The 24,039-nt window shown below is 42.9% G+C and overlaps 1 protein-coding gene across 6 annotated transcripts in view; it reads left to right on the top strand.

Moving 5' to 3' along the window:
* Positions 1-24,039, top strand: part of ARMC3 (armadillo repeat containing 3) — a 69,939-nt gene that overhangs the window by 3,789 nt on the left and 42,111 nt on the right. For 3 of the 6 annotated variants that reach the window (XM_085879137.1, XM_085879131.1, XM_085879135.1), the window contains exons 2-10: positions 4,799-4,993; positions 5,186-5,303; positions 7,473-7,598; positions 12,526-12,594; positions 12,699-12,874; positions 13,107-13,301; positions 18,982-19,162; positions 19,377-19,532; positions 22,433-22,541. In XM_085879137.1, the coding sequence (XP_085735263.1) occupies positions 4,922-4,993; positions 5,186-5,303; positions 7,473-7,598; positions 12,526-12,594; positions 12,699-12,874; positions 13,107-13,301; positions 18,982-19,162; positions 19,377-19,532; positions 22,433-22,541 (1,202 nt within the window). In that variant the 5' untranslated portion in view covers positions 4,799-4,921. The remainder of the gene's footprint in view (positions 1-4,798; positions 4,994-5,185; positions 5,304-7,472; positions 7,599-12,525; positions 12,595-12,698; positions 12,875-13,106; positions 13,302-18,981; positions 19,163-19,376; positions 19,533-22,432; positions 22,542-24,039) is intronic. The other 3 variants (XM_085879134.1, XM_085879132.1, XM_085879136.1) reach the window with 3 other exon arrangements.

Here is a 24,039-nt window from a genome sequence, read left to right as displayed (position 1 = left end):
GCTATTATCAGAGAACCACCGCACCACCGTTGAGTCTGAGATTTTACTCAATCCGACTGGCAGGGTCTCCAAGCAGCCATCAAACTTAGAGACTGGTCTCCTATCGCTATTTTCTGCAACATCAACTCATCCTGGGAATTCTTTCAAAGAAACTTGCTCTCCCTCATGCACAGATTTATACCCTCTTGTCTTCAGTTGTCCAACCCTTCCTCCCGCCCTTGGTTCACTGAAGCTTGTGGCGAGGCAGTTGTCCTGAAACAACTTGCCTTTGCCTCATGGAAAGCAAACCCAACTAAGGGTAATCTCAGTTCCTTCCATAAAGCTCGGAACAGGTGTGTATCTACCCTCAGGAGAGCCAGAAAACAACATCCTTCTCAGCTCAAGTCTGAACTTTCAAACCTCTCTCCCTCCTCAAAATCCTGGTGGCATTTAATCAAATCTGTTTCTGGTGTATGCTCCCCCTCCATTACCTCAAATGGCCGCACTGCTGATACCGCACGTGAAAAGGCTGAATGCCTAAATTCGGTGTTTGCAGCTAAATGTTGTGTCCAAAACCCATCGCTTTCTCTACCCACCTTACCCAGTCGCACCCAACTGTCCCTGGACCCTGCGTCCTTTTCTCCTGACAATGTGGAGAGCTTGCTGTCAAACCTCGACTCAGATTCTGCAACCGGTCCAGACGGCATCAGCCCACGTGTCCTAAAAAGCTGCTCTTCTGCTCTTGCTCACCCTCTCTCTGTTCTATTCACCCTCTCATTTGCTCAAGGTCATCTGCCATCTGCTTGGAAATCAACAAACATTACTGCCCTGCATAAAAAAGGTGCAAAAACAGATCCCTGCAACTGCAGACAAATCAGCCTTCTCCCAATCATCAGCAAGGTTATGGAATCCATCATCGCTTCAGACATGAAATCCTTCCTCTTCTCCAATGGCTTGATTTCCGATCATCAATTTGGTTTTAGACCAGGTCACTCTACATTGGATATGCTGCTTCTGCTCTCCCAACAATGGATGGAGGTCCTCAATGCCAGTTAGGAAATCCGAGCCGGATCCTTGGACATATCACATGCTTTTGACACGGTTTGGCACCCTGCCCTGCTCACCAAACTCTCTTCCTACGGTATCCAAGGCTATCTCCACTCATGGCTTGCAGACTTCCTCTCCTATCGGAGTCAACGTGTGGCCCTTAATGCAGTTCTTTTATCCCCTCTTCCTGTCCAAGCTGGAGTTCCTCAAGGTAGCGTTCTGGGCCCTGTTCTTTTTCTGGTTTTCATCAATGATCTCTCCGACTCTCTGGAAAATCCTCTATATCTCTTTGCTGATGACTCCATCCTCTGCCGTACCATCGGTCATCCCTCAGACCGGCAAGCAGCAGCTTCTTCGCTCACTGCAGATCTGGGTAAAATCACAAACTGGTCCAACGCGTGGAACATGACTTTCAATCCGGACAAATCTCACAATCTCACGATGTCTCTCTGAAAGGACTATTAAGAACCCCCCCCCCATCCAATTTCTCAACAATCCTCTGGAAGAAGTCCTTTCTTTCAAGCTTCTGGGTCTCACTATTTGCCATGACCTTTCCTGGGAAAGCCACATTTCAAACCTCGCCTCCAAAGCCAGTCGCCGACTGGGAATCCTCCGTTGTGCAAAGTCCCTCATCGGCCCACCTGAGCTCCTGACCACTTACAAAGCTTTCGTCCGCAGCCTGATGGAGCACTGCTCTCCCCTCTGGGCTGGTGCTCCTGCCTCCCACCTTTCTCGGCTTTACGCTATGGAAACCAAGGCATTTCGGATCATTGGCATCTCCCGCAATGAGGCTGAGTCTTTGGGCCTCTCACTCTCTCACTGCAGGCTGGTCGGTGGTCTTTCTTTCTTTTACAGTCTCCTCTCCAGCCTTGCCAACCCCCCCTGCTCTCTCTGCGATTTGTTCCCACCACATTTCCGCAGGGCGCTCAAGGTCCGCAAACAACCCTCTTCTGGTAAAATTACCAAAATCACGAATCGCTGCTCACCTTCACTCTTTCATTCCTCTTTTTCCCCACCTTTGGAATAAACTCCCTCACTCCATTCAATCCCATTCTTCCCTCCAGGCCTTCAAAACAGCTGTTCACCACCACCTCTTATCCATCCCCCATCCAAATCCTCAATCTTTTCTACCCCCGATAATCCACCCAAGCCCACATCCTTCAAATTCCCTGCTTTCCTTCCTGAAAGTCCCTGTAATGTCCATCTTGTACTCCCCATGTTCCCCACCCCATCCCTCTCCCTTCCAAAGATCTCCTCATGTCTCTGTTCCCCACTGTTTTGTCCTTCCCACTCCCACCCCTCTGGTCTCATGCCCCCCTTGCTGTGTTGTGTGTTAGCTCTCACACGAGCCTCGACAAGGTATACAAAAAAATAAAAATGGTCCAAGTCGTTAAAGGTTTAAAATGTATGTAATTAATAAACGTCATCATGGTGCAACGAACGTCTGGACAGCACGTAATTAATAGACGTAAACATTTTCTACAGACTCACATTCATGAATGGCTTTTTGATAGTGTAAGATTATACATAGGGGTATGCCTCTGAACATTTCATTGGTTGTAGTGTCGTTTTGAATCCGACTCTGGGGGGAAATTTTGATAATATCACGAAGCACCTCTCTTAATCGCTTGCTCCGTTTGCCGAGCGGCTTGCAAAGCGGTTAATACGGAGCGACTGGCTTGGAAAGCGTTCGCAAGCTGCTTCCTAACAGAACACACCACTGATAAACGGACTGTTCGCCGATGTCTTTAAGAGTTCACTGGAGTCAGGACAGGTACCGGAGGATTGTAGAGGAGCAAATGTAACACCATTATTTAAGAAAGGATCCACAGAAGAATTGGTAAACTATAGACCTGTTAGTTTGACTTCAGTTGTGGGGAAGGTGTTGGAGATATGAATTAAGGACCAGATGAGGAACCATTTAAACAAATACAATCTAATTAAAGGTAGTCAGCCTGGGTTTACCAAATGTAGTTTCTGTCTAACAAATCTTTAAGAGTTCTATAAAGCAGTTTCTGATTCGGTGGATGAGGGAAGTGCAGTGGATGTGGTTATTTAGACTTCAAGAAGGCATTTGATGAGGAACCACACCAGATGTTGTTAGCCGAGGTGAGGGCTTGTGGAGTGGCTGGTCAGGTAGCTAATCGGATTGGAAACTGGCTTCGGGAAAGGAAACAAAGGGTGGGAGGATGTTTCGCTGAGTGGATGTGAGCAGTGAGATATCTCATGGTTTGTTATTAGGAGCAGAGTACCCGCCCTATGGGCAATCTTGTTCCAAGCATGCAAAACGTTATTGTGACGCATGCCTTTATTTGGGTGGTGTATGGGCAAGTGACAGCTTTGTATAGAAAAAGAAATAACCCTGGTTTTGTGGATGAAGCTAAAACATACCTCCTGCATGCAATTCAAAACAGCTCATTGCACTGGAAAACGTGGGGACACTGGAAAACGTGGGGACACTGGAAAACGTGTCCTGTAAATGGTGGAGACGTGTAATACCCTCCCCCACCTGGAGGCGGTGCTACACGATACACATTTACATAGAGAAATTATGTCCACACCAACCCTCACCCCCCAAGACCACTGGCAAAGATAAAAACACACCAAAACATTAGTTGGGTCATGCGGATTCTCTGTAGCAAGTCTAGATGTAATTGGGCCAGAACTGTAGGAGGAGGAGCGTGACAACCAAACCCACAAACAAACACAAACACCGGTCCATGAAGTTTAATAAGGATTCATAATTTAGATCAATGATTTGGACAGTGAGGTTGAGAGTCATCTTTCTGAATTTGCATATTACACTTAGTTTGGAAGTTAAGTAAATAGCAGAGGGTTGATCAGATTCATGAATGTCGCGACTTAAATAGTTTGGGCAAAATATTTGCAGATGCAGATGCAGATTAACATAAAGAAATGTAAGGTGCTAGCGACGGGTATGAATACTGAAAATAGAGATTACATGTTGCAAGGGGCAATGTTGGAATGTGTCACACAAGATAAGGAACTGGGGGTGGTTTCGATGTGGTTGGGGGTAAGAAGTCAGCGCAGTGCTCGGCAACTATAGGTAAAGACCCTCTTACAGACATCACAATCAGCACAGATGTATACAATCACCCATGCATATCAAGCAACTTGCAAGTCCTGTCAATGTCCCGATACCTCTTTACTCCAATCCTTGTAGGTACCCATCTTATTCCAAGTTATACCGATCGAGGCCTTCTTTCTGCTGCCACTACCTTTCGAGGGACACCATTTCATGCATTAATTAGGCCAACAATCGGTAGAGCGCATACCTCCACCATGCTGAACAGTTTATGTTTTGTATTCTACTATCGGTCGGATCTGCATCAAGACCTTAACCAAAATCTAATCGGCTTGTTCTCGTCACTTAAACAATTCTTCCACCAAATTTTGTCATAATCCGTCCACAATATTTTGAAACATCATGCTCCATTATCGCTTTTGGTCCCATCTCTCATTGGCGAAGAATCGCTTAGTTAAATTTTTAAAAATTATTGGAACTGGATCGGGATCTTCACCAAAATCAAATCAATTCGTCCGTGTCACACACCCAACCTGACCACCAAGTTTCATCTGAATCCATCCATCACTTTTTGAGATATCCTATGATGTATCGTTTTTGGCCCTATCAAAGGTAAAGAATCACTTTTAAAAACTGTCGTATCCAGATCTTCATCAAAATCGAATCAATTTGTCCTACCGTTGGAACAAACTTCTGTGCCTTTTTCTGTTTTTTTTTTTTTCCCAGCGATCTCACCTTGTAGGACGACACGGATATTGAGAAGAGGTCACTGCAATTTTATGTGAAATGCAAGAACAATTGCAGTGAATTAACTAATCAACACACTTTGCACGAGATTGTGAACCTGAGATGAAATGCCAAATGAGTCAACTGCTGTTTTGCTTCTTCATTTGGCTCCTGGGCTGGTTTATGCATCCTCAGGTTGATCCATCCTCGTCTCGCATCTTCAATTTCACAGTAAAACCGAGCCATCTATGCAGATTATTGTTCAGCTGCTCCGTCACTACCCATTTGTGTTGTCACTAGCTAATTAACTTAATTTCCTGCCCCAGACACCAAATGTTGTGCTTGGAGTGTTGAAGCTCGTGCTTTTCCCGATGTGTGGACATGCAGTTTGACACGGTCTTCATTGAGTGCAGGAATGCACAAACGTTGGTGTTGATGCTGCAATCAACAGAAGTGAGCATTGTGATGAAGGCATGTGAAGCCATTTTCAAGTTTGCAGAGAAATGTAAGATTCACTTTCAAATAAACAAGATGTTCTTTTTTAAAACTTATTATTTATCTTCTTTATTCTTTTTTATTTTTGTGTATTGTGCTGTTTTATCCCTGTTATTCTGTCGTGATTCTAATGTAATAAAGCATTTAACAATGCAGAGCCACACCAGGGTGTATAACTTAGATTACAGTAAATCTAAGAACCAGTGTGACCTGTGCACTCACTCAATGAATACACAGCACCGTTACAATCACACATCCGTGAATATAATCCACGTTCAAGGTATAAAATCAACCAGTGGTTAATTTATAAGTAAAACTAAAATTTTTTTTTTGTTAATAAAAGGAGCCGAGTTTCTCCGTCCATCATGCTTTATGAGCTCGAGTTGGACTTAATCCGAAACGGGGGCTTATGGGTTTGGTCTCGATTTCTGTGTCCGTGCGTGCGTGTGTAACCACATCTCGGAAATGTATAAACCGATTTTATTCGTACTTGGCACAAGGACAACACAGGATAGTGCACATATGCACATCATTTTGTTTCACAATGTGATCAAAGATGGCCAACTGGTGGACATTTTCATTGTAAAAAAACCCCAATGTTGAACACGTCCTCAACCATTTCTCAGAAATGCATTTACCAATGTTGTTCAAACTTAGCAAACACTTGATGAATGACGGCTTACATAAACACGTCATTTTTTTCGAGATCAGATCCAAGATGGCCGACTAGTGGCCATTTTGTTACTTAAATGTGTCCCCAACCATTTCTCAGACATGCATGGTCCGATTGTGTTCAAAATTGGCACAAGCACAGTACATGATGTTATACATATTCACCTGTTTAATTTGCGATTTGATCAAAGAAGGCCTCCATTACTTTGATTTGATCAAAGAAGGCCTGGTAGACTGGCGGTCATTTTAGTTGTTGAAAAACCCTGTATTGAACTCGTCGTCAACCATTTCTCGGACAAGCATTTACCGATATTGTTCAAACTTCACACACAAAAAAGAATGATGGTTTATATATGCACGCCATTTTTTTTCTGATATCAGATCCAAGATGGCCGACTGATAGTCATTTTAGTTTTAAAAAAACCAAAATGTTGAACACGTTCTCAACCATTTCTCTGACATGCATTTACCAATGTTGTTCAAACTTGACACACATAATGCATGATGGCTTACTTATAAGTGTCATTTTTTTTTCCAGATCAGGTCCAAGATGGCCGACTGGAGGCCATTTTGTTACTTAAACGTGTCCCTAACCATTTCTCAGACATGCATGGTCCGATTTTGTTCAAACGTGGCACAAGCACAGTACACAATGGCATACACTTGCACCTAACTTAATTTTGGGATCTGATCAAAGATGGCTGACTGGTAGACTGGCAGCCATTTTAGTTGGAAATAAATATGGGCTAACCCTTTAACTCCTGTAATCTACTGTAATCTAAGTAATACACACGAAGACCGTCCAGCAAAATTACGAAAACAACGATGGATTTTTTTGTCTTTGTTTTCATTTTTCTAAAGAGTTTCTGCTGTTGTACAATAACACAAATGGTGCTGTTGGAAAGATAATAATCGATTCACTTGTAACAAAAATTCGCTAATTTAATCACAAGCTTCCCTGTTTTAAAAGCCTGGTTTCAGGATTGAGGAAGAAGATGCGGGATCTCGAGCTTTCATGTCGCTGCTCCAACGGTAGCATTTATTATTCTACGACAACAGGAACGCTTTACAAGAATATGGGAGGGGTGCACAAAACGAAATATAGTAATACTTAAAGCAATAGAAAAATATATTCAAGTACATTGAAGGAGTACACAAACAACAACAACAACCACAGCCACGACAACAACTATGTGTTCTAAAATATCCTTTTTTGTGTGTTTTGCTTCATTTTACATCCTCATTGACACTCACATATAGACATGCAATATGTTTGTGAAATACATGCTGTATTATAATCAAACCCATCAGCGATGCGACTGTCAGCGAAATTTTTGTACAATAACAATAATACCCTTTTTTGTTTATGTCAATGCCAGCCATTGATCTTCTTTGTCAGACCACTGACGACCTCAGATTTCCTTCAACAAATTAATTGCCTGGAAAAGAATTAGTCAAACTTGAAAATAACTGTCCTTGCTTGGAATTCCATGTGTGTCTATTTCAGGTGATGAGAATATAAAGCAGCTGCTTGCATTGGGTGCTATAAACCCGCTTGTCTCGTTGTTGTCGCACGAAGACCAATTTATACGGCGCAACGCTATCATGGCTTTGGGTGAACTATCTTCTAATGGTAACTGTTCCACTCATTTCTGAATCTGATTTTGAATCTTTGTGTCACTTTTTCGTTTTTTGCATTTTTAAAAATCCAGCAATCTAGGTTCATGGAGGAGTTACATAACAGAGGATCATGGGGGAACAGACAAAGGCATTGGAGTTGTTTTCTTTGGTAAATAAGGATCGTTCTCTCAAGATCTTCAGACAGTGATATAGGATGAGGAACCACAACTTGAAAGTAAAGAGGTGGGTGAGGATGACATTAAGGCAGGGGTCTTGCACTCGGACAGTAGTTAATGGTAAGGACAGTAGTTAAGGTAGTGGCAGCAGAAACAGTCGATAGGTTTAAATTGGGATTGAATAGGTACCTATAAATATTGCAGATTGAGGGATGCATGCATATTGGTAAGATTGTGCAGGCTATATGGATCAAATGGCATCCTCCTGCATTGAAGTTCCTTCCTGGTACCATCTCTTGAGCTTTTAGCTAAAAGTTGCCATGAGTTTGTCCTCTTGTCTAACCCATAGCAGTATAATATGATACCATGCTGCTAGCAAGGTCTTATTTTAGGTTTTTCACTTTGTTACCTCTGCCACCGAAGGTGGGCAGACGTTATATTTTCACCCTTGTTTGTTCCTTGCAAAGTCTAAGATTTGCATTCCTATATATTGGTTGGTCTGGTGTGTGATTCTGTGTCTATCTGTTTGTCTGTATGCCAATAGCCTACAGGTTGCAATTTTAAACCAATCTTCAGAAAACTTCACCAAATGGGAGAGTTGGTCATAAGCAAGAAGCATATTAATTTTGAGGTCAAAAGGTCAACAACTTAGGTGCAATTTCTAAAATCCTTCATTTTCATCTGAAATTTTCATCTCAATTTTCAGTTTGAACAGGATTTGCACATCAGGTCACTGACAGTGTAGTGGCAGAGTTCCAAAAAGGGCCCTAAAAATGGAGATAGCTTGCACAACTTTAGAACAAGACAAAATAGGTATCATTTTGTTCATTTGGATGTCTGCTTAAAGAAAAATGATGCTGTACTCGTGAAATATCCTGCTGACATGGCGTATTAACCCCTTACTTGCAGCATACATGAAAAACAAAAAATTCAAGAAAATTCATAAAAAGTTTGTCGCTTGTGTTCGGATTTGCTCTATCAATGTTTAAAAGTGTTGTTTTAGACCATTTCCTTTTGATTCGTAATATTTTGAAGCCATTTTGACCATTTTTTGATTTGGAAGAGACTGTCCCGGATATGTTCTCTTTCTTGATGAGCGGTGGTTTTGTCGTGAGACGGTCAGAAAACAGTTTCAACTGCGTCCCGACTGACCAAGCCTTGGAACAGAGTATCAACCGTGAAGCAAAAAGCAGAGGTGGTGTGGTCAATTTCACCCTGAGGAAAGGTGCACTGCTGCGTTGGCTCATCACTAGATATGTGACTGGCGAGTATTCCCAGTGCCTCAAGTCGATGTACCAGACTACAAAGTCCAAGAAGGGCCATGAAGAACTTTGTGCAGCCTGAAAAAGCAAAGACCAAAATGATGTTTCCAGGATAAAGGGGTATATTTCTGATCAATGCCAGAATCCGTTCGACCTTGATTCAGTTCCAGCTAAACTGGTGAACATTACCACTGGCCAAGTCGCAACTGAGAAAGTAGAGAAGTCGTTGACAGGAGGTCCCAAAAACGGGAAATCCATGATGGAGAATTTTGTCAAAGAGAGAATGGTAGAGAGGTCTACAGGTTTCTGGGAGCCAATCCGTAAAACACCGCTTGCAACTTTCGCTTCAATGAAAGTATGTCTCAAGAATGACAAAGATAGGAAGCTGTTGATTGACACAGAGGTGCTGTTTCGGAGGTTGCTTGCAGTGTCAAAATACCGTGAAATTGACATGCGTGAAGTCCTGCAGTATGAGTTAGCAGGGATACCCACGTCCATGTTTCATGATGATGGCAAAATGAGGAAGACGAAGAAGTCAGATCTTGCTGACAAACTTGAAGAGAATGGGCCCGAGATTGTAGTTCTTCCACCAGCATCTGTAAACACAGATGCCTACCTCATTGATGGCATGGCCATGATCCAGGGTCTAAATGCCAACCATTTCAAAACCTTCGATGATGTTGGAAAGCTTGTACTGAAGAGACCCATCAGGATTTTGAACAATAGAGATATGGATGTTGATGTAGTGACTATAGTGTTTGATAGATATGACCAGGAGCTTAGCATCAAGTCGTCAGAGAGGGAGCGTCGTGGAACCTCAGAAGCTGGGAGTACCATCCTGATACAGGGTAACAGGAATGTTCCCAACTATCGATGCTTTCTGAAGTCGGCAGCAAATAAGGCAGGTCTTACAGCATTCATCTCTGATTATGTTTGCACGAATGGTAGTGAGTTGTTGCCTGCGGGGAAATCAGTCATTTTAGCTGGAGGATTCAAAGAGGGTGAACTAGTGAGAGAGGTAAATGAAGACGGTGTGTCAGACATCCATGATCTGAAGTGTACCCATGAGGAAGCGGACACTCGCCTTCTATTGCATGCAGTGAACTTGTCAACCCATCACTCAAGAATCATCTTGAGATGTGATGACACTGATGTCTTAGTGGTGTTACTTTACTACTGGAGTCGAGGGATGTTGTCTAGTGAGGTCTTCATGCATTGTGGACATTCTGGAAAAGACATTTCAAGAGAACGCTACATCCCGGTCCATGAAATAGCTCGAACACTTGGTCAAGATGTGTGCAACGTCCTACCCGCAGTCCATGCACTGTCTGGTTGTGACAGTACATCTTCCATGTACCGGATGGGAAAGAAGACCGCCTATTCAGTCCTCATGGAAAATGCCGAAGCACTGCAAGGTTTAGGGAACCTCCAGGATGAAGAGTCATTCACATCATCTGCAATGGACTTTGCCTTGCTAATGAATGGAAAGAAAGCAAAAAAACAAGCATCATTGAATGATTTGTGTCATCACCTTGCCACTACCACAGACAAACCAGCCTCGCAACTGCCTCCCACGGAAGATGCCTACAAGCAACACTCCCTTCGTGCCCGATATCAGACCATGATATGGTGTCAGAGTCATATTGCTAGGCCAGAAATCGCGGGTCCTGTCGGTCATGGATGGCATATGGACTTCGACCTGTCTTCTGCATGAATGAATCTGCTCCTGCTGAAGTAAGGGATGTTACACATTTGTATTGTACGGACAAGAACTGTGAAGGTCTGAAATGCCAATGCTTGCAAGCAGGTCTGGAGTGCATACAGATCTGCTCCTGTAGGTCAGACTGCAGTAATCCATTCAAAAGGAAGCCAGAGGAGATGGAAGGTGAAACAGATGGTGGAGATACCTAAGATCCCTTTTCTGATGATTTGGGTGCTGGTAATCATTCTTCTTGTTTTGTACTGAAGGATATTAATCCTGAATATTGGACCATTAATTATGCAAGTTGATCTGTTCGTGAATAATGTACTAATCCCATTGTGGTAAAAGGCAAAGCCCTGGAGAGAAAGTGAGAGGTTGTCCCAAACCTGACAGTGATTTCCGATCCTGAAAAATGGACTATCTCATATTGTCTTGATAAAGCTTAACGTATTTCACGGTACATAAAGAGTTAAATTCACTTGTAATCTAGATTATGTATTATTTGGAACATACAATTCCTGTGTGAAGTACCTGACAACATGCTATGACAAAATTATCGGCTCTGCTGGAGCAGTAAATCAAAGCTGTGTTCAAGTGTTGAGGGTAAAGTGCTGGAATGGGGGGGGGGGGGGTTAAAGGATTAACATAGTTCGTAGCACAAAAACAGTTGCTCAAGTACATCAGAACAGCATATATGTGAGTGTTTTGAGTGTTTCTTCCATTCAGTAAGAATAAAAACCTATGTGGGAAATAAATTTCTTATATTTTCTTCTGTTTCCATATTTTCAATGTTTCCGGATGCAAGGGGTTAATATGCCATGTCAGCAGGAGATTTCACGAGTACAACATCACTTTTCCTTAAGCAGACATCCTAAGGAACAAAATGATACCTATTTTGTCTTGTTCTGAAGTTGTGCAAGGTATGACAAAAATTTGGCCCCTGAACCACTGCACTATGAGTTCAATCATCAATTATTTTGAGGTCAAAAAGTAGGCCGAATTTCCAAAATCGTCAATTTTCATCTTATTTACTTGAAATTTGAATGTGGTTTACATATCATGTCACTGAATTTAACCACCCATTATTTTGAGGTGAAAATAGGCCAAAGGTCAACAACTTCGGTGAAGCTTCCAAAATCGTCAATTTTCATCTTATTTACTTGAAATTTGAATGTGGTTTACATATCATGTCACTGAATTTAACCACCCATTATTTTGAGGTGAAAATAGGCCAAAGGTCAACAACTTCGGTGAAGCTTCCAAAATCTTCAATTTTCATCAGATCGACTTGAAATTTGAAGAGTATTTGCATATCAGGTCACCTAAATCAACCACCAATTCTTTTATGGTCAAATTTGTTTTCGGGATTTCGCAAGTATCATGCACTGCACGACATCTTTCTTATTTGTTTATTTGTCTGTCTTGCTTGTGAGCAGGATATCTTAAAAAGTTATGGACAGTTCTGATGAAATTTGGTGGACAGGTTGGGTGTGTAACAAGAATTGGTTAGATTTTGGTGAGGAGCCAGATCCAGATACCAGAATTTTAAGTGATTCTTCACCATCGAGTGATGGGGCAAATACGATATATAGCAAGATATTTCAAAAAGTTATGGGCGGGTTATGACAGAACAAGGTGGACGTGTTGGGTAGGTGAGAAGAACAAGCTGATTAGATTTTGGTTCAGGCCCGGATGCAGATCTGGCTGAGCAGTGGGATACAAAATGTAAACTATTCAGCCTGATAGAGGTATGTGCTCCACCAAATGTCATTCTGGGTACTCACATGCGATGTGTTTCAGCAAATATCCGCAAGGAAATTAGAAAATTGAAAGCTGTTCCAGCGATAATTGCCCTGCTATCTCCAGAAGGTAAATACCACCAAAATAGATTGGCTGTTGTTGATGTTCTTTGTTTTTATTTTAGCATTTCCCTGCAGTCATCCAACTAAAGGTATCTCGCCTCATGTGAGCAGAGGGGGTGGCTTGCCATGAGTTTGCTAGCCTGGCGTTGGCATTCCTTGCACGAGAGTTCTCTGGCAAGGTGCTTATTGGTGACCAGGAGGGTGTGGCACCACTATTGAGATTGTTGGCCAGCGCAGACCCTGATGTACAGAAAAACTGCATTGAGTGCATCTTTTTGCTATTGCAGGTGAAACTTTACAGTAATGTAAGAAAAGTGAAGTTGTTCAATCGGATATGATACGGCAGTGGAGATAGAGAAAGGGAGCAACAGAGGAGTGGAGTTCGAAAGAAAACTGGAGATTTTTTGGATCCCTATTGACTGCCTGTACATAAGAATACTATGCTATCCAAGTACATTGTATTCAAGATATTTCCATCAGATAAATGAGGATAGGTAAAGCTGTCTTTCTTTTCTGTAGGATTATCCAATCCGTGGAAAACTGCTGGAACTAAATGGGCTGCCTTCTCTCCAAAGCCTTCTCACTTCTGAGTACCCTATCATTCAGAAGTTGGCATTGGCTGCTCTGGGCAGCCTTGCCCAAGAGTCTAGAGCTCGTAAAGTTCTTCATGAACTCCAGAGTCCAATGAAGATGATAGACCTCCTCAAAAATAAGGTGAAAAAAGGAATTTTCTCTTTGATGCTTCATGATCTCACATTCTGCCATTTATATTGTGACAGTGGTGAATCCCTCGGGAAGAACGAAGCACCAACACAAAGGGGAAAGCGAGTTATGCCTCATAGTATTCTGTTTAGCTCTTAAGAATAGGCTGTATTTTTGTGGATAGATATGCATTGTGACTGTTAGTCAGGTTAAGTACATGTTCTTTCCACTTTACATTCGGGAATTAAGCCATTTCTCACACGCCACACAAGGACTTGCCACGACAGGCCCGGGTGAGAGTTCGTGCGCACGTGTCAGAAAGCGATGAATCGTCTCGAGGTGAGAGGCACGTAAGACCTCCCCTTTCCCGAAAGCTTTGTGGGTCAGCCAATGCCGAGCTGTTACCAGGCAGAGCAGCAGGCAGTGAGAGGGGAAGGAAAGGGGCTATAAATATCTGACAGCACAGAAGTGTGTTATGTGGGATGCTCCGTATGTTTGTGTCACTGTACCGCTGTGTTTTCGCTTTACTAGTGTGGGGTGTATGTTCGTTTTATTAATGGTGTGTGTGTGTGTGTGTGTGTGTGTGTGTGTGTGTGTGTGTGTGTGTGTGTGTGTGTGTGTGTGTGTGTCATTCAATTTATTCTCTTCCTGTTGGCGTTGTTATTTCTCTCTCATTTTGACAACTGCTTCTGTCTCTCTTTCTTGCCTTTTGTTCGCTTTGCCTCACCTTGCTTAAGGCCCGTTCACACCTTGACGTTTTAGCCAACGTATGCCGATATTTGAATTTTTTTTCTAAAACGCTGGCACACGTTGAATACGTTATGGGTAAGTTTTGATAACATTGAGAGCACGCTGAAAAACACTGCCATACGTCGTTGTACGCTGGCTTTAAACGTTGTACTTTTCGGTTGTCCTCAAATTTTTTCATGCTTGAAATTTCATGACGTATGCCGGCGTATGACTCACACGTTCCGCTACGCTGGCCACAAGTTGTATGCAGGGTCTGCGATCGTTGACAGACGTCAACACATGCTACTTGTAAGTTAATCATAAGTTGAGACACGCCGAGGTAATGTTTAGCGTACCCGAAACTTATTTCTAACCTATGATTAACGTGTTGTTGGCACGTTACGCGATCGTTGCCACACATTGACAGACGTTACTTTTAAGTTACTCATAGGCTGAAAGACGTCGGTATAATGGATCGTCCTTGCGTCAGCGTCCACGGCCACGGCCACGGCCAGACACTTATTTGCAGCATTCTTCAAACTTTTCTTCGGCATGACGAGGATGTTCACAATTCGATGTCTGGCTTGGCTATGATTCCAATTGTCCATCGGCAGCGTCTATTTAAAATAGTCGAGTTTGAGCGTTTTAACACGTTCAGAAGAAACGCTTCAAATTTCAAAACCTCAGCGTCAAAAAACAAAGGCGAGTGACAGCAATTTAAATCGTTCATTGTAAACAATGAAACTAGCTGAGTGGTACCATTTAAAAGTCGTTGAGTGTAAAAAAAATCCAATTGTTGAGCGCAAGCGTCTACTTTCAATCGTGGAGTTTGAGCGATTTAGCACGTTCAATAGAAACGATTAAAATTTCCAAGCGCCAGCGTCAAAAAACAAAGGCGAGTGACAGCAATTTAAATCGTTCATTGTAAACAATGAAAATAGCTGAGTGGTACCGTTTAAAAGTCGTTGAGTGTAAAAAAAATCCAATTGTTGAGCGCAAGCGTCGACTTTCAATAGTGGAGATGCAGCCATTTAAATCGTTGAGTGGCAGCCTATGAACCGACCCGTGGACACGCGGACGCAAGGACGATCCATCATAACCCACACCCTCCCCCTCACACTCACCTACTACTGCCAACATGAACAAACTACTACTAATACTAATAGTAATACTGATACTGATACTGTTACTGCTGACATGGACATCGACTCAAAAAGGACTCGAAAACACTGTTGGGTTCCCTTTTATGAACACCATTTTTATATACCAATTCCCAAAACTGCTGGGAACACGTCTTTATATGGCAGTTGTAACCTAGAAACACATTCATTTTTTTTTTTTTTTTGTCGACCGGAAGACGTCATTGGAATACGTCTACATACGTCGATGTGTGTTGGGACTACGTACAGAATTGGTTCAAAGCACGTCAAACATAAGTTAGAAATAAGTTTCGCGTAAAAAAGACATTACCGCGACGTGTTTCGACTTGTGAGTAGCTTATAAGTAGCATTTGTGGACGTGTGTAAGCGTCCGCATATCGTGTGTAAAACTTATCCCCATCGCATGCGGAACGTGTGTCATACGCCAAGTACGTCGTAAAATTTTGAACATGTTTAAAATTTCTTGACGTACTCGACTTACTACGACGTATGATAGCGTACTTTAGCGTTGTACTCACGTATACCAAACTTACTCATACCGTATTTGACGTGCCCCAACGTTTTAGACACATTTTTCTTAGGTCGGCATACGCTGGCAAGATCGCCAAGGTGTGACCGCGATGTTGACACTTCCATTTCTACGGCAGTTATGATTCGAATCGTTGTGCGTCAGCCTTTTAATAGGCTACGTCACGACATCGTCGGCGATGCGTGCAACGCGCTATGCCGAAGTTAGACTATCGTTGGGCATCGGTTGTGTAGGCCGACAACAGGTTCAGCATTCGTTGGTATAAGTTATCTATAACACAACGAAACGTTCTGTGTCCATTACTAATATGTTATGCATACGACCAACTCGTTATGAATACGTCCGAATCTTAAAAAAAAACATCAAAAGTTCAACGTCAGCCAGCGTTTTACATACATTCTAATACGTTGCCATCGCTGGCTAAAACGTCAGGGTGTGACCGTGCCTTTAGCTCTGCCTAACCTCGCTCGTTTAACTTCGTTGCCCATGCGTTTCAAGTAAGTTTCGCATCTTTCTTGTCTCCGCGCACCCATGCACCTTTTCACCTCATGCCCAGACGCATTGCGCTTGAACCCGGTCACCTCATCTTATTGCCCGGCCATATTGTGCCTCCTCACCTTACCTCAACTCACCATCAGCCGCTCTCCCATCATGAAATTTCACATACCATCGTGCGCAGTCATCTGTACCACCTGACGCTCTGAGGGAGCGCAATCAGAATGGAGAATGGAGCGTGAAGAGGTGAATCCAAGGATCATCACACAAGACCATTGGGCGATGTCAACTCAGGTGTGTTGGGGCCTGCAATAGACCCCAAATTTTTCTTTCGCACCTCAACCTCTTCTTACCCCTCCTCCGATCTTTCACTTCTTCAGGTGTCTGGATCCATTAGTTAAAGTGTTAAGTGATTGACAAATAATTCTGAGGATGGGTATGTCACATCAAGGTAATGGCAATGTTAAACATGTTATAAATACTTTTCTGTAAATACTTGTATATACAGGTATTTGCTTGTATTGCCTGCCATTGTGAATACTTTCCCCAATACAAGCTGAAAAGTGTCTTGACTTGTCCCTGGGTGTGCTCTGGCTTTCAAAAGGAATTAGCCACTGTAGCTAATCCAGGTTTAGAATGATTAGCCACAGGAGAAAGGAAATAGCCACATATTTTATTCAAAAGTTTTTTTTTTAGCAATATGAAATAATAAGTTAATTTTAAGGCGGATGTGTGAGATTGATGGGTGAGGTTGGTTGGATGAGTGAGTTGGATTGTTCAGATGTTTTGGATGAATGAGTTTGACGTGTGAGATTGGCTGAATGAACGACCATCAGGGGAGGTGGTGATTGTGAGGGATGGTGGTGATGGTGTGTGTGTGTGTGTGTGTGTGTGTGTGTGTGTGTGTGTGTGTGTGTGTGTGTGTGTGTGTGTGTGTGTGTGTGTGTGTGTGTGTGTGTGTGTGTGTGTGTGTGTGTGTGTGTGTGTGTGTGTGTGTGTGTGTGTGGCGGGGGGGTATTGTCGTTGTGCCTTTAGTAGGTGGTTGTGGGGGATGGGGTGGTTGTGGACCAGGATTAGACCAACCTCATGCCAGTCAAACTCACTCATCCAAACAATCTCACAAAACAACTTCACTCATCCAACCAATGTCACCCATCAAACTCACTCATCCAAACAAACTCTCTCATCCAAACAAACTCGTCCTACTACAGGTACTACTACTGATTGTGTCAAAACTCACCTGGCAACCACTGACCCAACGAAGCATGCAGCGCGGAGTAGCGCCGAATCATGCCGAATCATTCCGGGAAAAAAAATTTCAAAAAAATTAAAATAAAATTTTGAGATGAGAATCATGGGAATCATGCGTAATTTCGGTCGATTTTTTTTTTTACTAGAAATGAGTTTAAAACTACTAAAGTTAGTATATACAAGATTGTACGAAATCACGTGTGATTCCCGTAATCAAAACATACAAATGGCGGCTGTCTCAACGAAGGTTGAATTCTGTGCTAAAATCACCCAAAATTCGTCTAAAACTGGTAAAAAAAAAAAACCCACTAAAACATGGATTACCCACAGTGGCTGTTTACAATATTAGCCACAGGTAAGGGGGGTTCGCCCTGTGTGACGTGGCAAGCGGCAGCGCACACTCAGTGTCCTATCCTGCTTTGATCGCAACATAGTACGCCTGAGGGTTATTGACCCAGCATTGTTTGGCCTCTGATAGACAATAGGGTGCAGTGCGTAACACCAGTTCGCTCGGCCAATTAACATATGTTGGACAGCCACCAGCACGGTTCCCTTTCTGCTTCAATCATCTCACAGTGGTATGCTAATCCGACCATGGACGCAAAGTTCCAGCCAGGGGTGAGTGTTCTAGGCTGTGTCCAGTCTTTTTATACACTCCTCAGACTCTCAGAGTTATCTGAATTTTCGTCCGCACCAGAAGTTAAAACATCAATTTCCATAAACATAATAAAATAATTAGAACCACGTATGCAATTTTATGATTATGCACACTAGTGCGTGGCCGTACGTGCATGGCCGTACGTGCAAAAAAAAAACTTTCAAACCGCGTGCCAGAAACAACAACCACACAGGCCGTTCCTTCGCTCTCGTGTGGCCGTACGTGCAAAAAAAAAACTTTCAAACAACCACACAGGCCGTTCCTTCGCTCTCGTAAACGAAGACTGGATTGGGGCATTGTGTTTATCTATAAATGCGCATAAGAAATCGAGAAATTATTACAATACAGTTAGTCATCACTATCCGGAAGTCCGTACATTGTAATCCGTAATGGGGAACGCGCTGGGTGCAAAATGTCAAGCAATGTGTCCTGTCATTGGTAACTGAGGATCTCTTACCCAACGGCCACACCTACGCAGCAACGTGTCCTGTCAATGGTAACTAAATGGTGCCCTTTCCCCATCGGCCACGCCTACGCAGCAACATGTCCTGTCATTGGTTTGGTAAATAAATGGCCATAACTTGGAACCACTTGTCCGATTGATATCAAACCTTGAAAAGGCACATACTCAGGTCCCCAGCAATATACCTGGCAAGTTTCAATTAGATCGGACCAGTGGTTGTCGAGAAACAGCGGTCACACACACACACACACACACACACACACACACACACACACACACACACACACACACACACACACACACACACACACACACACACACACACACACACACACACACACACACACACCTGGAATTATAGATAGATGTAGGATTCTGGCTGAACAGAGTATGATGTACTCATGCAGGAGCTCACCGATCTTCACATTCCAGCTATGTGTCTGCTGGCCGGCTGTATGGAGGAGCCTGAAGTTGTACGTGAGATGGACGAGTCTGATGGTCTGGAAACCCTGCTTTACCACATTAATTCAGTCAAAGCTGAACTACAAACCCTCGTGCTGCGAGCTATTGCCTACGCCACACGTGATGGTGATTCTGTCTTCATGAAATCTCACTCAATCCAGTTTAATTTCTGAAATTTTGATGGCTGTGGCAAGAGTTTGCAATGCAAGTAAAAGGAAGTGGTGTCGACGGCCTTGTCAAATCTTAATTCATCGCATAATTCACAATCTTTGAGATTTAATTGCTACTTCCTGAATAATGCCTGTCATTTTATAGCATGACACTTCTGTTTTGCACTCAGTAAATATCTGCCAGAAGTTCCACAAATGGAATATAGAAATGACGTTGATGACATTGCTAAGATCCAAAAAAAGTGATGAGGTGAAGACTGAAGCTTGCCATGTTGTCACAGCCTTGAGCTCATTGCGAGCAAGCCAAGATACATTTGGTAACTCTGGTAAGCCATATTAAAAAAAAGATGTGTGAGTGTTTAACAAGGCTAACTTGCATTTGTGTATTTCATGATCGTGAAAGAACTAGAACGGCACATGGTAGAGTGCATACCTCCGTCAAGCTGAACAGTTTACGTTTTGTATCCCACTGATAGGCAAGATCTGGATCCAGACCTCAACCAAAGTCTGACGAGCTTGTTCTTGTCACCTAACCAACTCATCCACAGAGTTTTGACATAATCTGTCCACGTTTTGAAATATCATGTTCATATCGTTTTTTGCCCCATATCTCAATGGTAATAAATCACTTAAAAGTTCCATTATCCACATCCAGATCTTCACCAAAATCGAAAAAATAGGACTGCCTGTCCTAAAGCTCACCTGGATCAGGAGCAACAGTCACTCAATCCCCCCCCCCCGCAAACCCCCTTACACCCTGAATAGTTTCAGAGAAGAGAACAAATACTTATTTTGGGGCTCAATCCCCTCCTCCCCCCCCACCCATAAACCCCTTAATAAGCGCAGATTTTGATGCGGTAAATACACCTTCGTTAGGCATCAGATATGAAGCTTGTAGCCAAGTTTCATCAAAATTATGTTTGGTTCAAGCGAAAATGACTGAAGCGTTTAGGGGCTGACTGACTCACTCACTTCCGGACACTGCTCGATCACATAAGCTCACCTGACTAAAATCCAGGTGAGCTAATAATTCATCTTTATCACACACCCAATCTGTCTGCCTGGTGTTGGCTTAGTGGTTGGGGGTGGCTGGCTTGGGATCTTAGGGTCCTGAGTTTTATCCCCTGATGGCTGTTGAAGTAACACCAGGTGTGGTTGACTCAGCCTGTCATCCTTCTGAGGTCGGCAAAATAAGTACCAGTGGACTGCTAATAGGGGCATATCAGCGTCACAGCCGCGTCCTCAGCCAATGATGCTACCCACATCTTTGTGCTGCTTACAAAGGAGGGGGACCCAATCTGTCCACCAAATTTCGTCCAAATCTGTCCATCACTTTTTGAGATATCCTGCTCACAGACAGACAGAGAACAGACAACAAACAGATGGGTGAAAACATAACCTCCATCTTTCTTCGATGGCAGAGGTAATAATAAATTGCTAAACTTTTGTGGAATGATAATGGCAACACTTGTCAAATCATATGTGAAGTGATGTTCCATCTGCTCAAAGCATTCTGGGTATTTTCAAGATGGTACTTTTACTCATGTGTTATGTGCTGCGAGGCAGTGGTTTGTAATGAAAATTTTGCTGAACGAAAATGTCATATCAACTGAAATTTATGAGAGATTAGTTGTATAGTTCGGTGTTACGTCTCAATTATACTGTATGTGTGGTCGAGTGATACAAAATGTTTAAAATGGATATGAATCGATAATGCATGATGAACATGCTCAGATGTAATGTATTGTGATTCCGATAAGCATTATCCATCTTCGACAATATAATTTGCGGCAACGATGGCATCAATGTGTGTCAGTATCAGAGGTGTGGAATTCGTCATACATTCACACCTGCGGTTCAATAAAATAATCACCAGGTGGCTATCAAAATAACTGATTTGTTTAAAAAGGGAGCTTGGATGCGAAATGCTGAACTCGCTGCCTTGTCACCAAGATTTGTCAACATGTGATTTTCATCTGTCCAGGACCACAAAAGAAACATCTGGGTCAAGTTTTAAAATGATGAGGTTGTGAAAGTAGGTGTCCTGACATGGTTTATTATTGTTACGTGGAAATTGGGGGGGGGGAGGGGGGAAGAGGAGAGGGGGTAATCCATAACTATATTGTGGTAAGAATAGCATGGACTGTGTGACCTTGTATCTAAAGGCCCGGTCACACCTTGACGTTTTAGCCAGCGATGGCAACGTGTTAAAATGTATGTAAAACGCTGGCTTACGTTGAACTTTTGATGTTTTTTTTTTAAAGATTCGGACGTATTCATAGCGACTTGGTCTTCTGTATAACGCATTGGTAACTACACAGAACGTTTCGTTGTGTTATAGATAACTTATACCAACGAATGCTGAACCTGTTGTCGGCCTACACAACCGATGCCCAACGATAGTCTAACTCAGGCATAGCGCGTTGCACGCATCGCCGACGATGTCGTGGCGTAGCCTATTAAAAGGCTGACGCACAACGATTCGAATCATAACTGCCGTAGAAATGGAAGGGTCAAAATCGCGGTCACACCTTGGCGATCTTGCCAGCGTATGCCGACGTAACAAAAAGTGTGTCTAAAACGTTGGGGCACGTCGAATACGGTATGGGTAAGTTTGGTATGCACGAGTAGAACGCTAAATACGCTATCATAAGTCGTAGTAAGTAGAGTACGTCAAGGATTTTTGAACATGTTCACCTTTTTCATCTTCCCACCTTTTTGCCTCCACGCACACATTGCGCCAAGTTTGGCCTCACTTGGATGATCTTTCGGGAATGTCAGTGTTAATTGAACGCAGTATTATGGACACCCGTTTCAGGATCCACAGATGGTCTTAGACCATTCGGCTTAGAGCAGTCTGTGATAATGGACTCCTCTGATGTGACGTTATACCTCCTGATGTGACTCCTCTGATGTGATAATTAATGGACCTGCCTTAAATGTTTCTTCCTTGAGAGAATCAAGATGTCACCATTGTGATAAATGCATATGTTTAATTAGAGAATACCACGACAACTTGGGTAAGTTTCATTAATTTCACTGTAGTTTCAAATCTTGTAGGATAAAAAAGAGAAATGCAGGTTAACCTTGACCAACCCATGTAAAACCAATAAATCCAAAGACAACTAAATATAGATGAGAAGAATACCAGCAAGGGGAGTTTGTATTTTCTTTCACTGTATGCACACTACATCTCTGCTTGTCACTGTGACCCAAACATAAACAGGACTTCTGACCGTATTGATTTCACTGCTCACTTGCTCAAGTGATCCATTAAGATTGTCATCCTGCCAGGCCCTGGCAAGCCTCACCAAAGGTCATCGAGAAAATTGCAGGTAATCTACTGTTATTGTATCCATTGTATTAATTTGACCATCGCAAAATGTTTTAATGAGGATTTCAAGAAATAAAAATATCTTCCATCAGATTAAAACATGGGAAGTTTAATTTGGGTCAACAAAAGCTGTTGCCATATTTGGTGCATTCGTGGCAGAGGGTGCAAGTCCAGAAAGGAGGTCGTTGAAGATAAAGAGGCTACCGACCTCCTTTTGCAGTCTGCAATGTAATCCTTTCAACAGTCATCGACATTGAGTTTTATACCTTGGATTCTATTCCAATCGTGTGTGTGTGTGTGTGTGTGTGTGTGTGTGTGTGTGTGTGTGTGTGTGTGTGTGTGTGTGTGTGTGTACAAAGTTGGGGCTTGTGGAAGAGCAAGAACACGGAAAACAACAGGAACAGAACAGAAATAGCGTGGAAAGTGGGGAAACACATCAACAGCAGGGTAGATGGATACAACAGGGACATTTAATGGAAGAATGACGACAACAGGAGGGCGAGGAGGACACAGGGGTTGTTGAACAAGATGATTAGAAGCTCAAACACAAGAAGAAGAGGGTTGAAAGAGTATAAAGAAAACTAGGAATGAAACAGCAATGGAACAAAAAGAAAGCAAGGTTGGTGGAGGGAGAGGGAAGAAAACACAATCACTTGGAAATGAAGGGGTAGTCTTGGGGAGGGATAATGATGGTAAACAATGATCATGTGTTTGGATTGGGAATGACCTGAGGAGGTGAACAGCAATGTTGAAGTTTTGGAGGGAAGAACGAAATTGATCAGACTGAGGAAGTTGGTTTCACAGGCAAGAAAAACAAATGAGTGAAGGTGAGCAGTGACCCTGCATTTTCGGAGTTTCCACCAGAAGTGGGTTAATGGCAGACAATGTGGGCCCTGGAGAAATTTAGTAGAGACAGAAAATGGAAAGGGCAGAGGGGGCAAGTCCAGAAAAGAGGTAGTAGAAGACAAAGAAGCTGCTGACCTGTCTGCGATGCGGGAGTAACTGGCCCAGAGACTCAGCTTCATTATAGGAGATTCCAATGATACTGAGGGCCTTGCTCTCCATGACATCAATATGTGAAAAATGTGAGGTACGGGCACCAGTCCAAAGGGGAGAGCTGTACTCCATCAAGTTGCCGATGAAAGCAGTACTCCAAAGCTTAGCATGTTGTTAAAAGTTTGGATTTGACAAGGAAAGATTTGCACGAGGGAGAATGCACAGTCAGCGGCTGGCTTTGGATACCAACTTGGATATGTGGTTTACTGTGGAGAGATTATGGCTGATGATGAGGCCCAAACGTTTGAGGGACTGAATTTATTTTCGAGGTTTGGTGAGGAAGCAGATTGGAGGGTTCCCGAGACAGTCATTTCTGAGAGATGGAGAGTGTGATATTTGTCAGGGTCTAAAGACATATTTAGAGATTATCAGAGATCCTGACATTTCTAAATCATGCACCACAGCTTTATCTCTCTGACATTCTCCCCAGAATCCAGTCCATA

The sequence above is a fragment of the Eptatretus burgeri genome, chromosome 4 (genome assembly GCF_056783735.1).
Source record: "Eptatretus burgeri isolate ZD-2024b chromosome 4, Ebu_testis_v1, whole genome shotgun sequence".
In the NCBI taxonomy this organism is placed as follows: Eukaryota; Metazoa; Chordata; class Myxini; order Myxiniformes; family Myxinidae; genus Eptatretus; species Eptatretus burgeri.
Note: the sequence above shows the minus strand (reverse complement) of the source record. Positions and strands in the feature narration are given on the sequence as shown.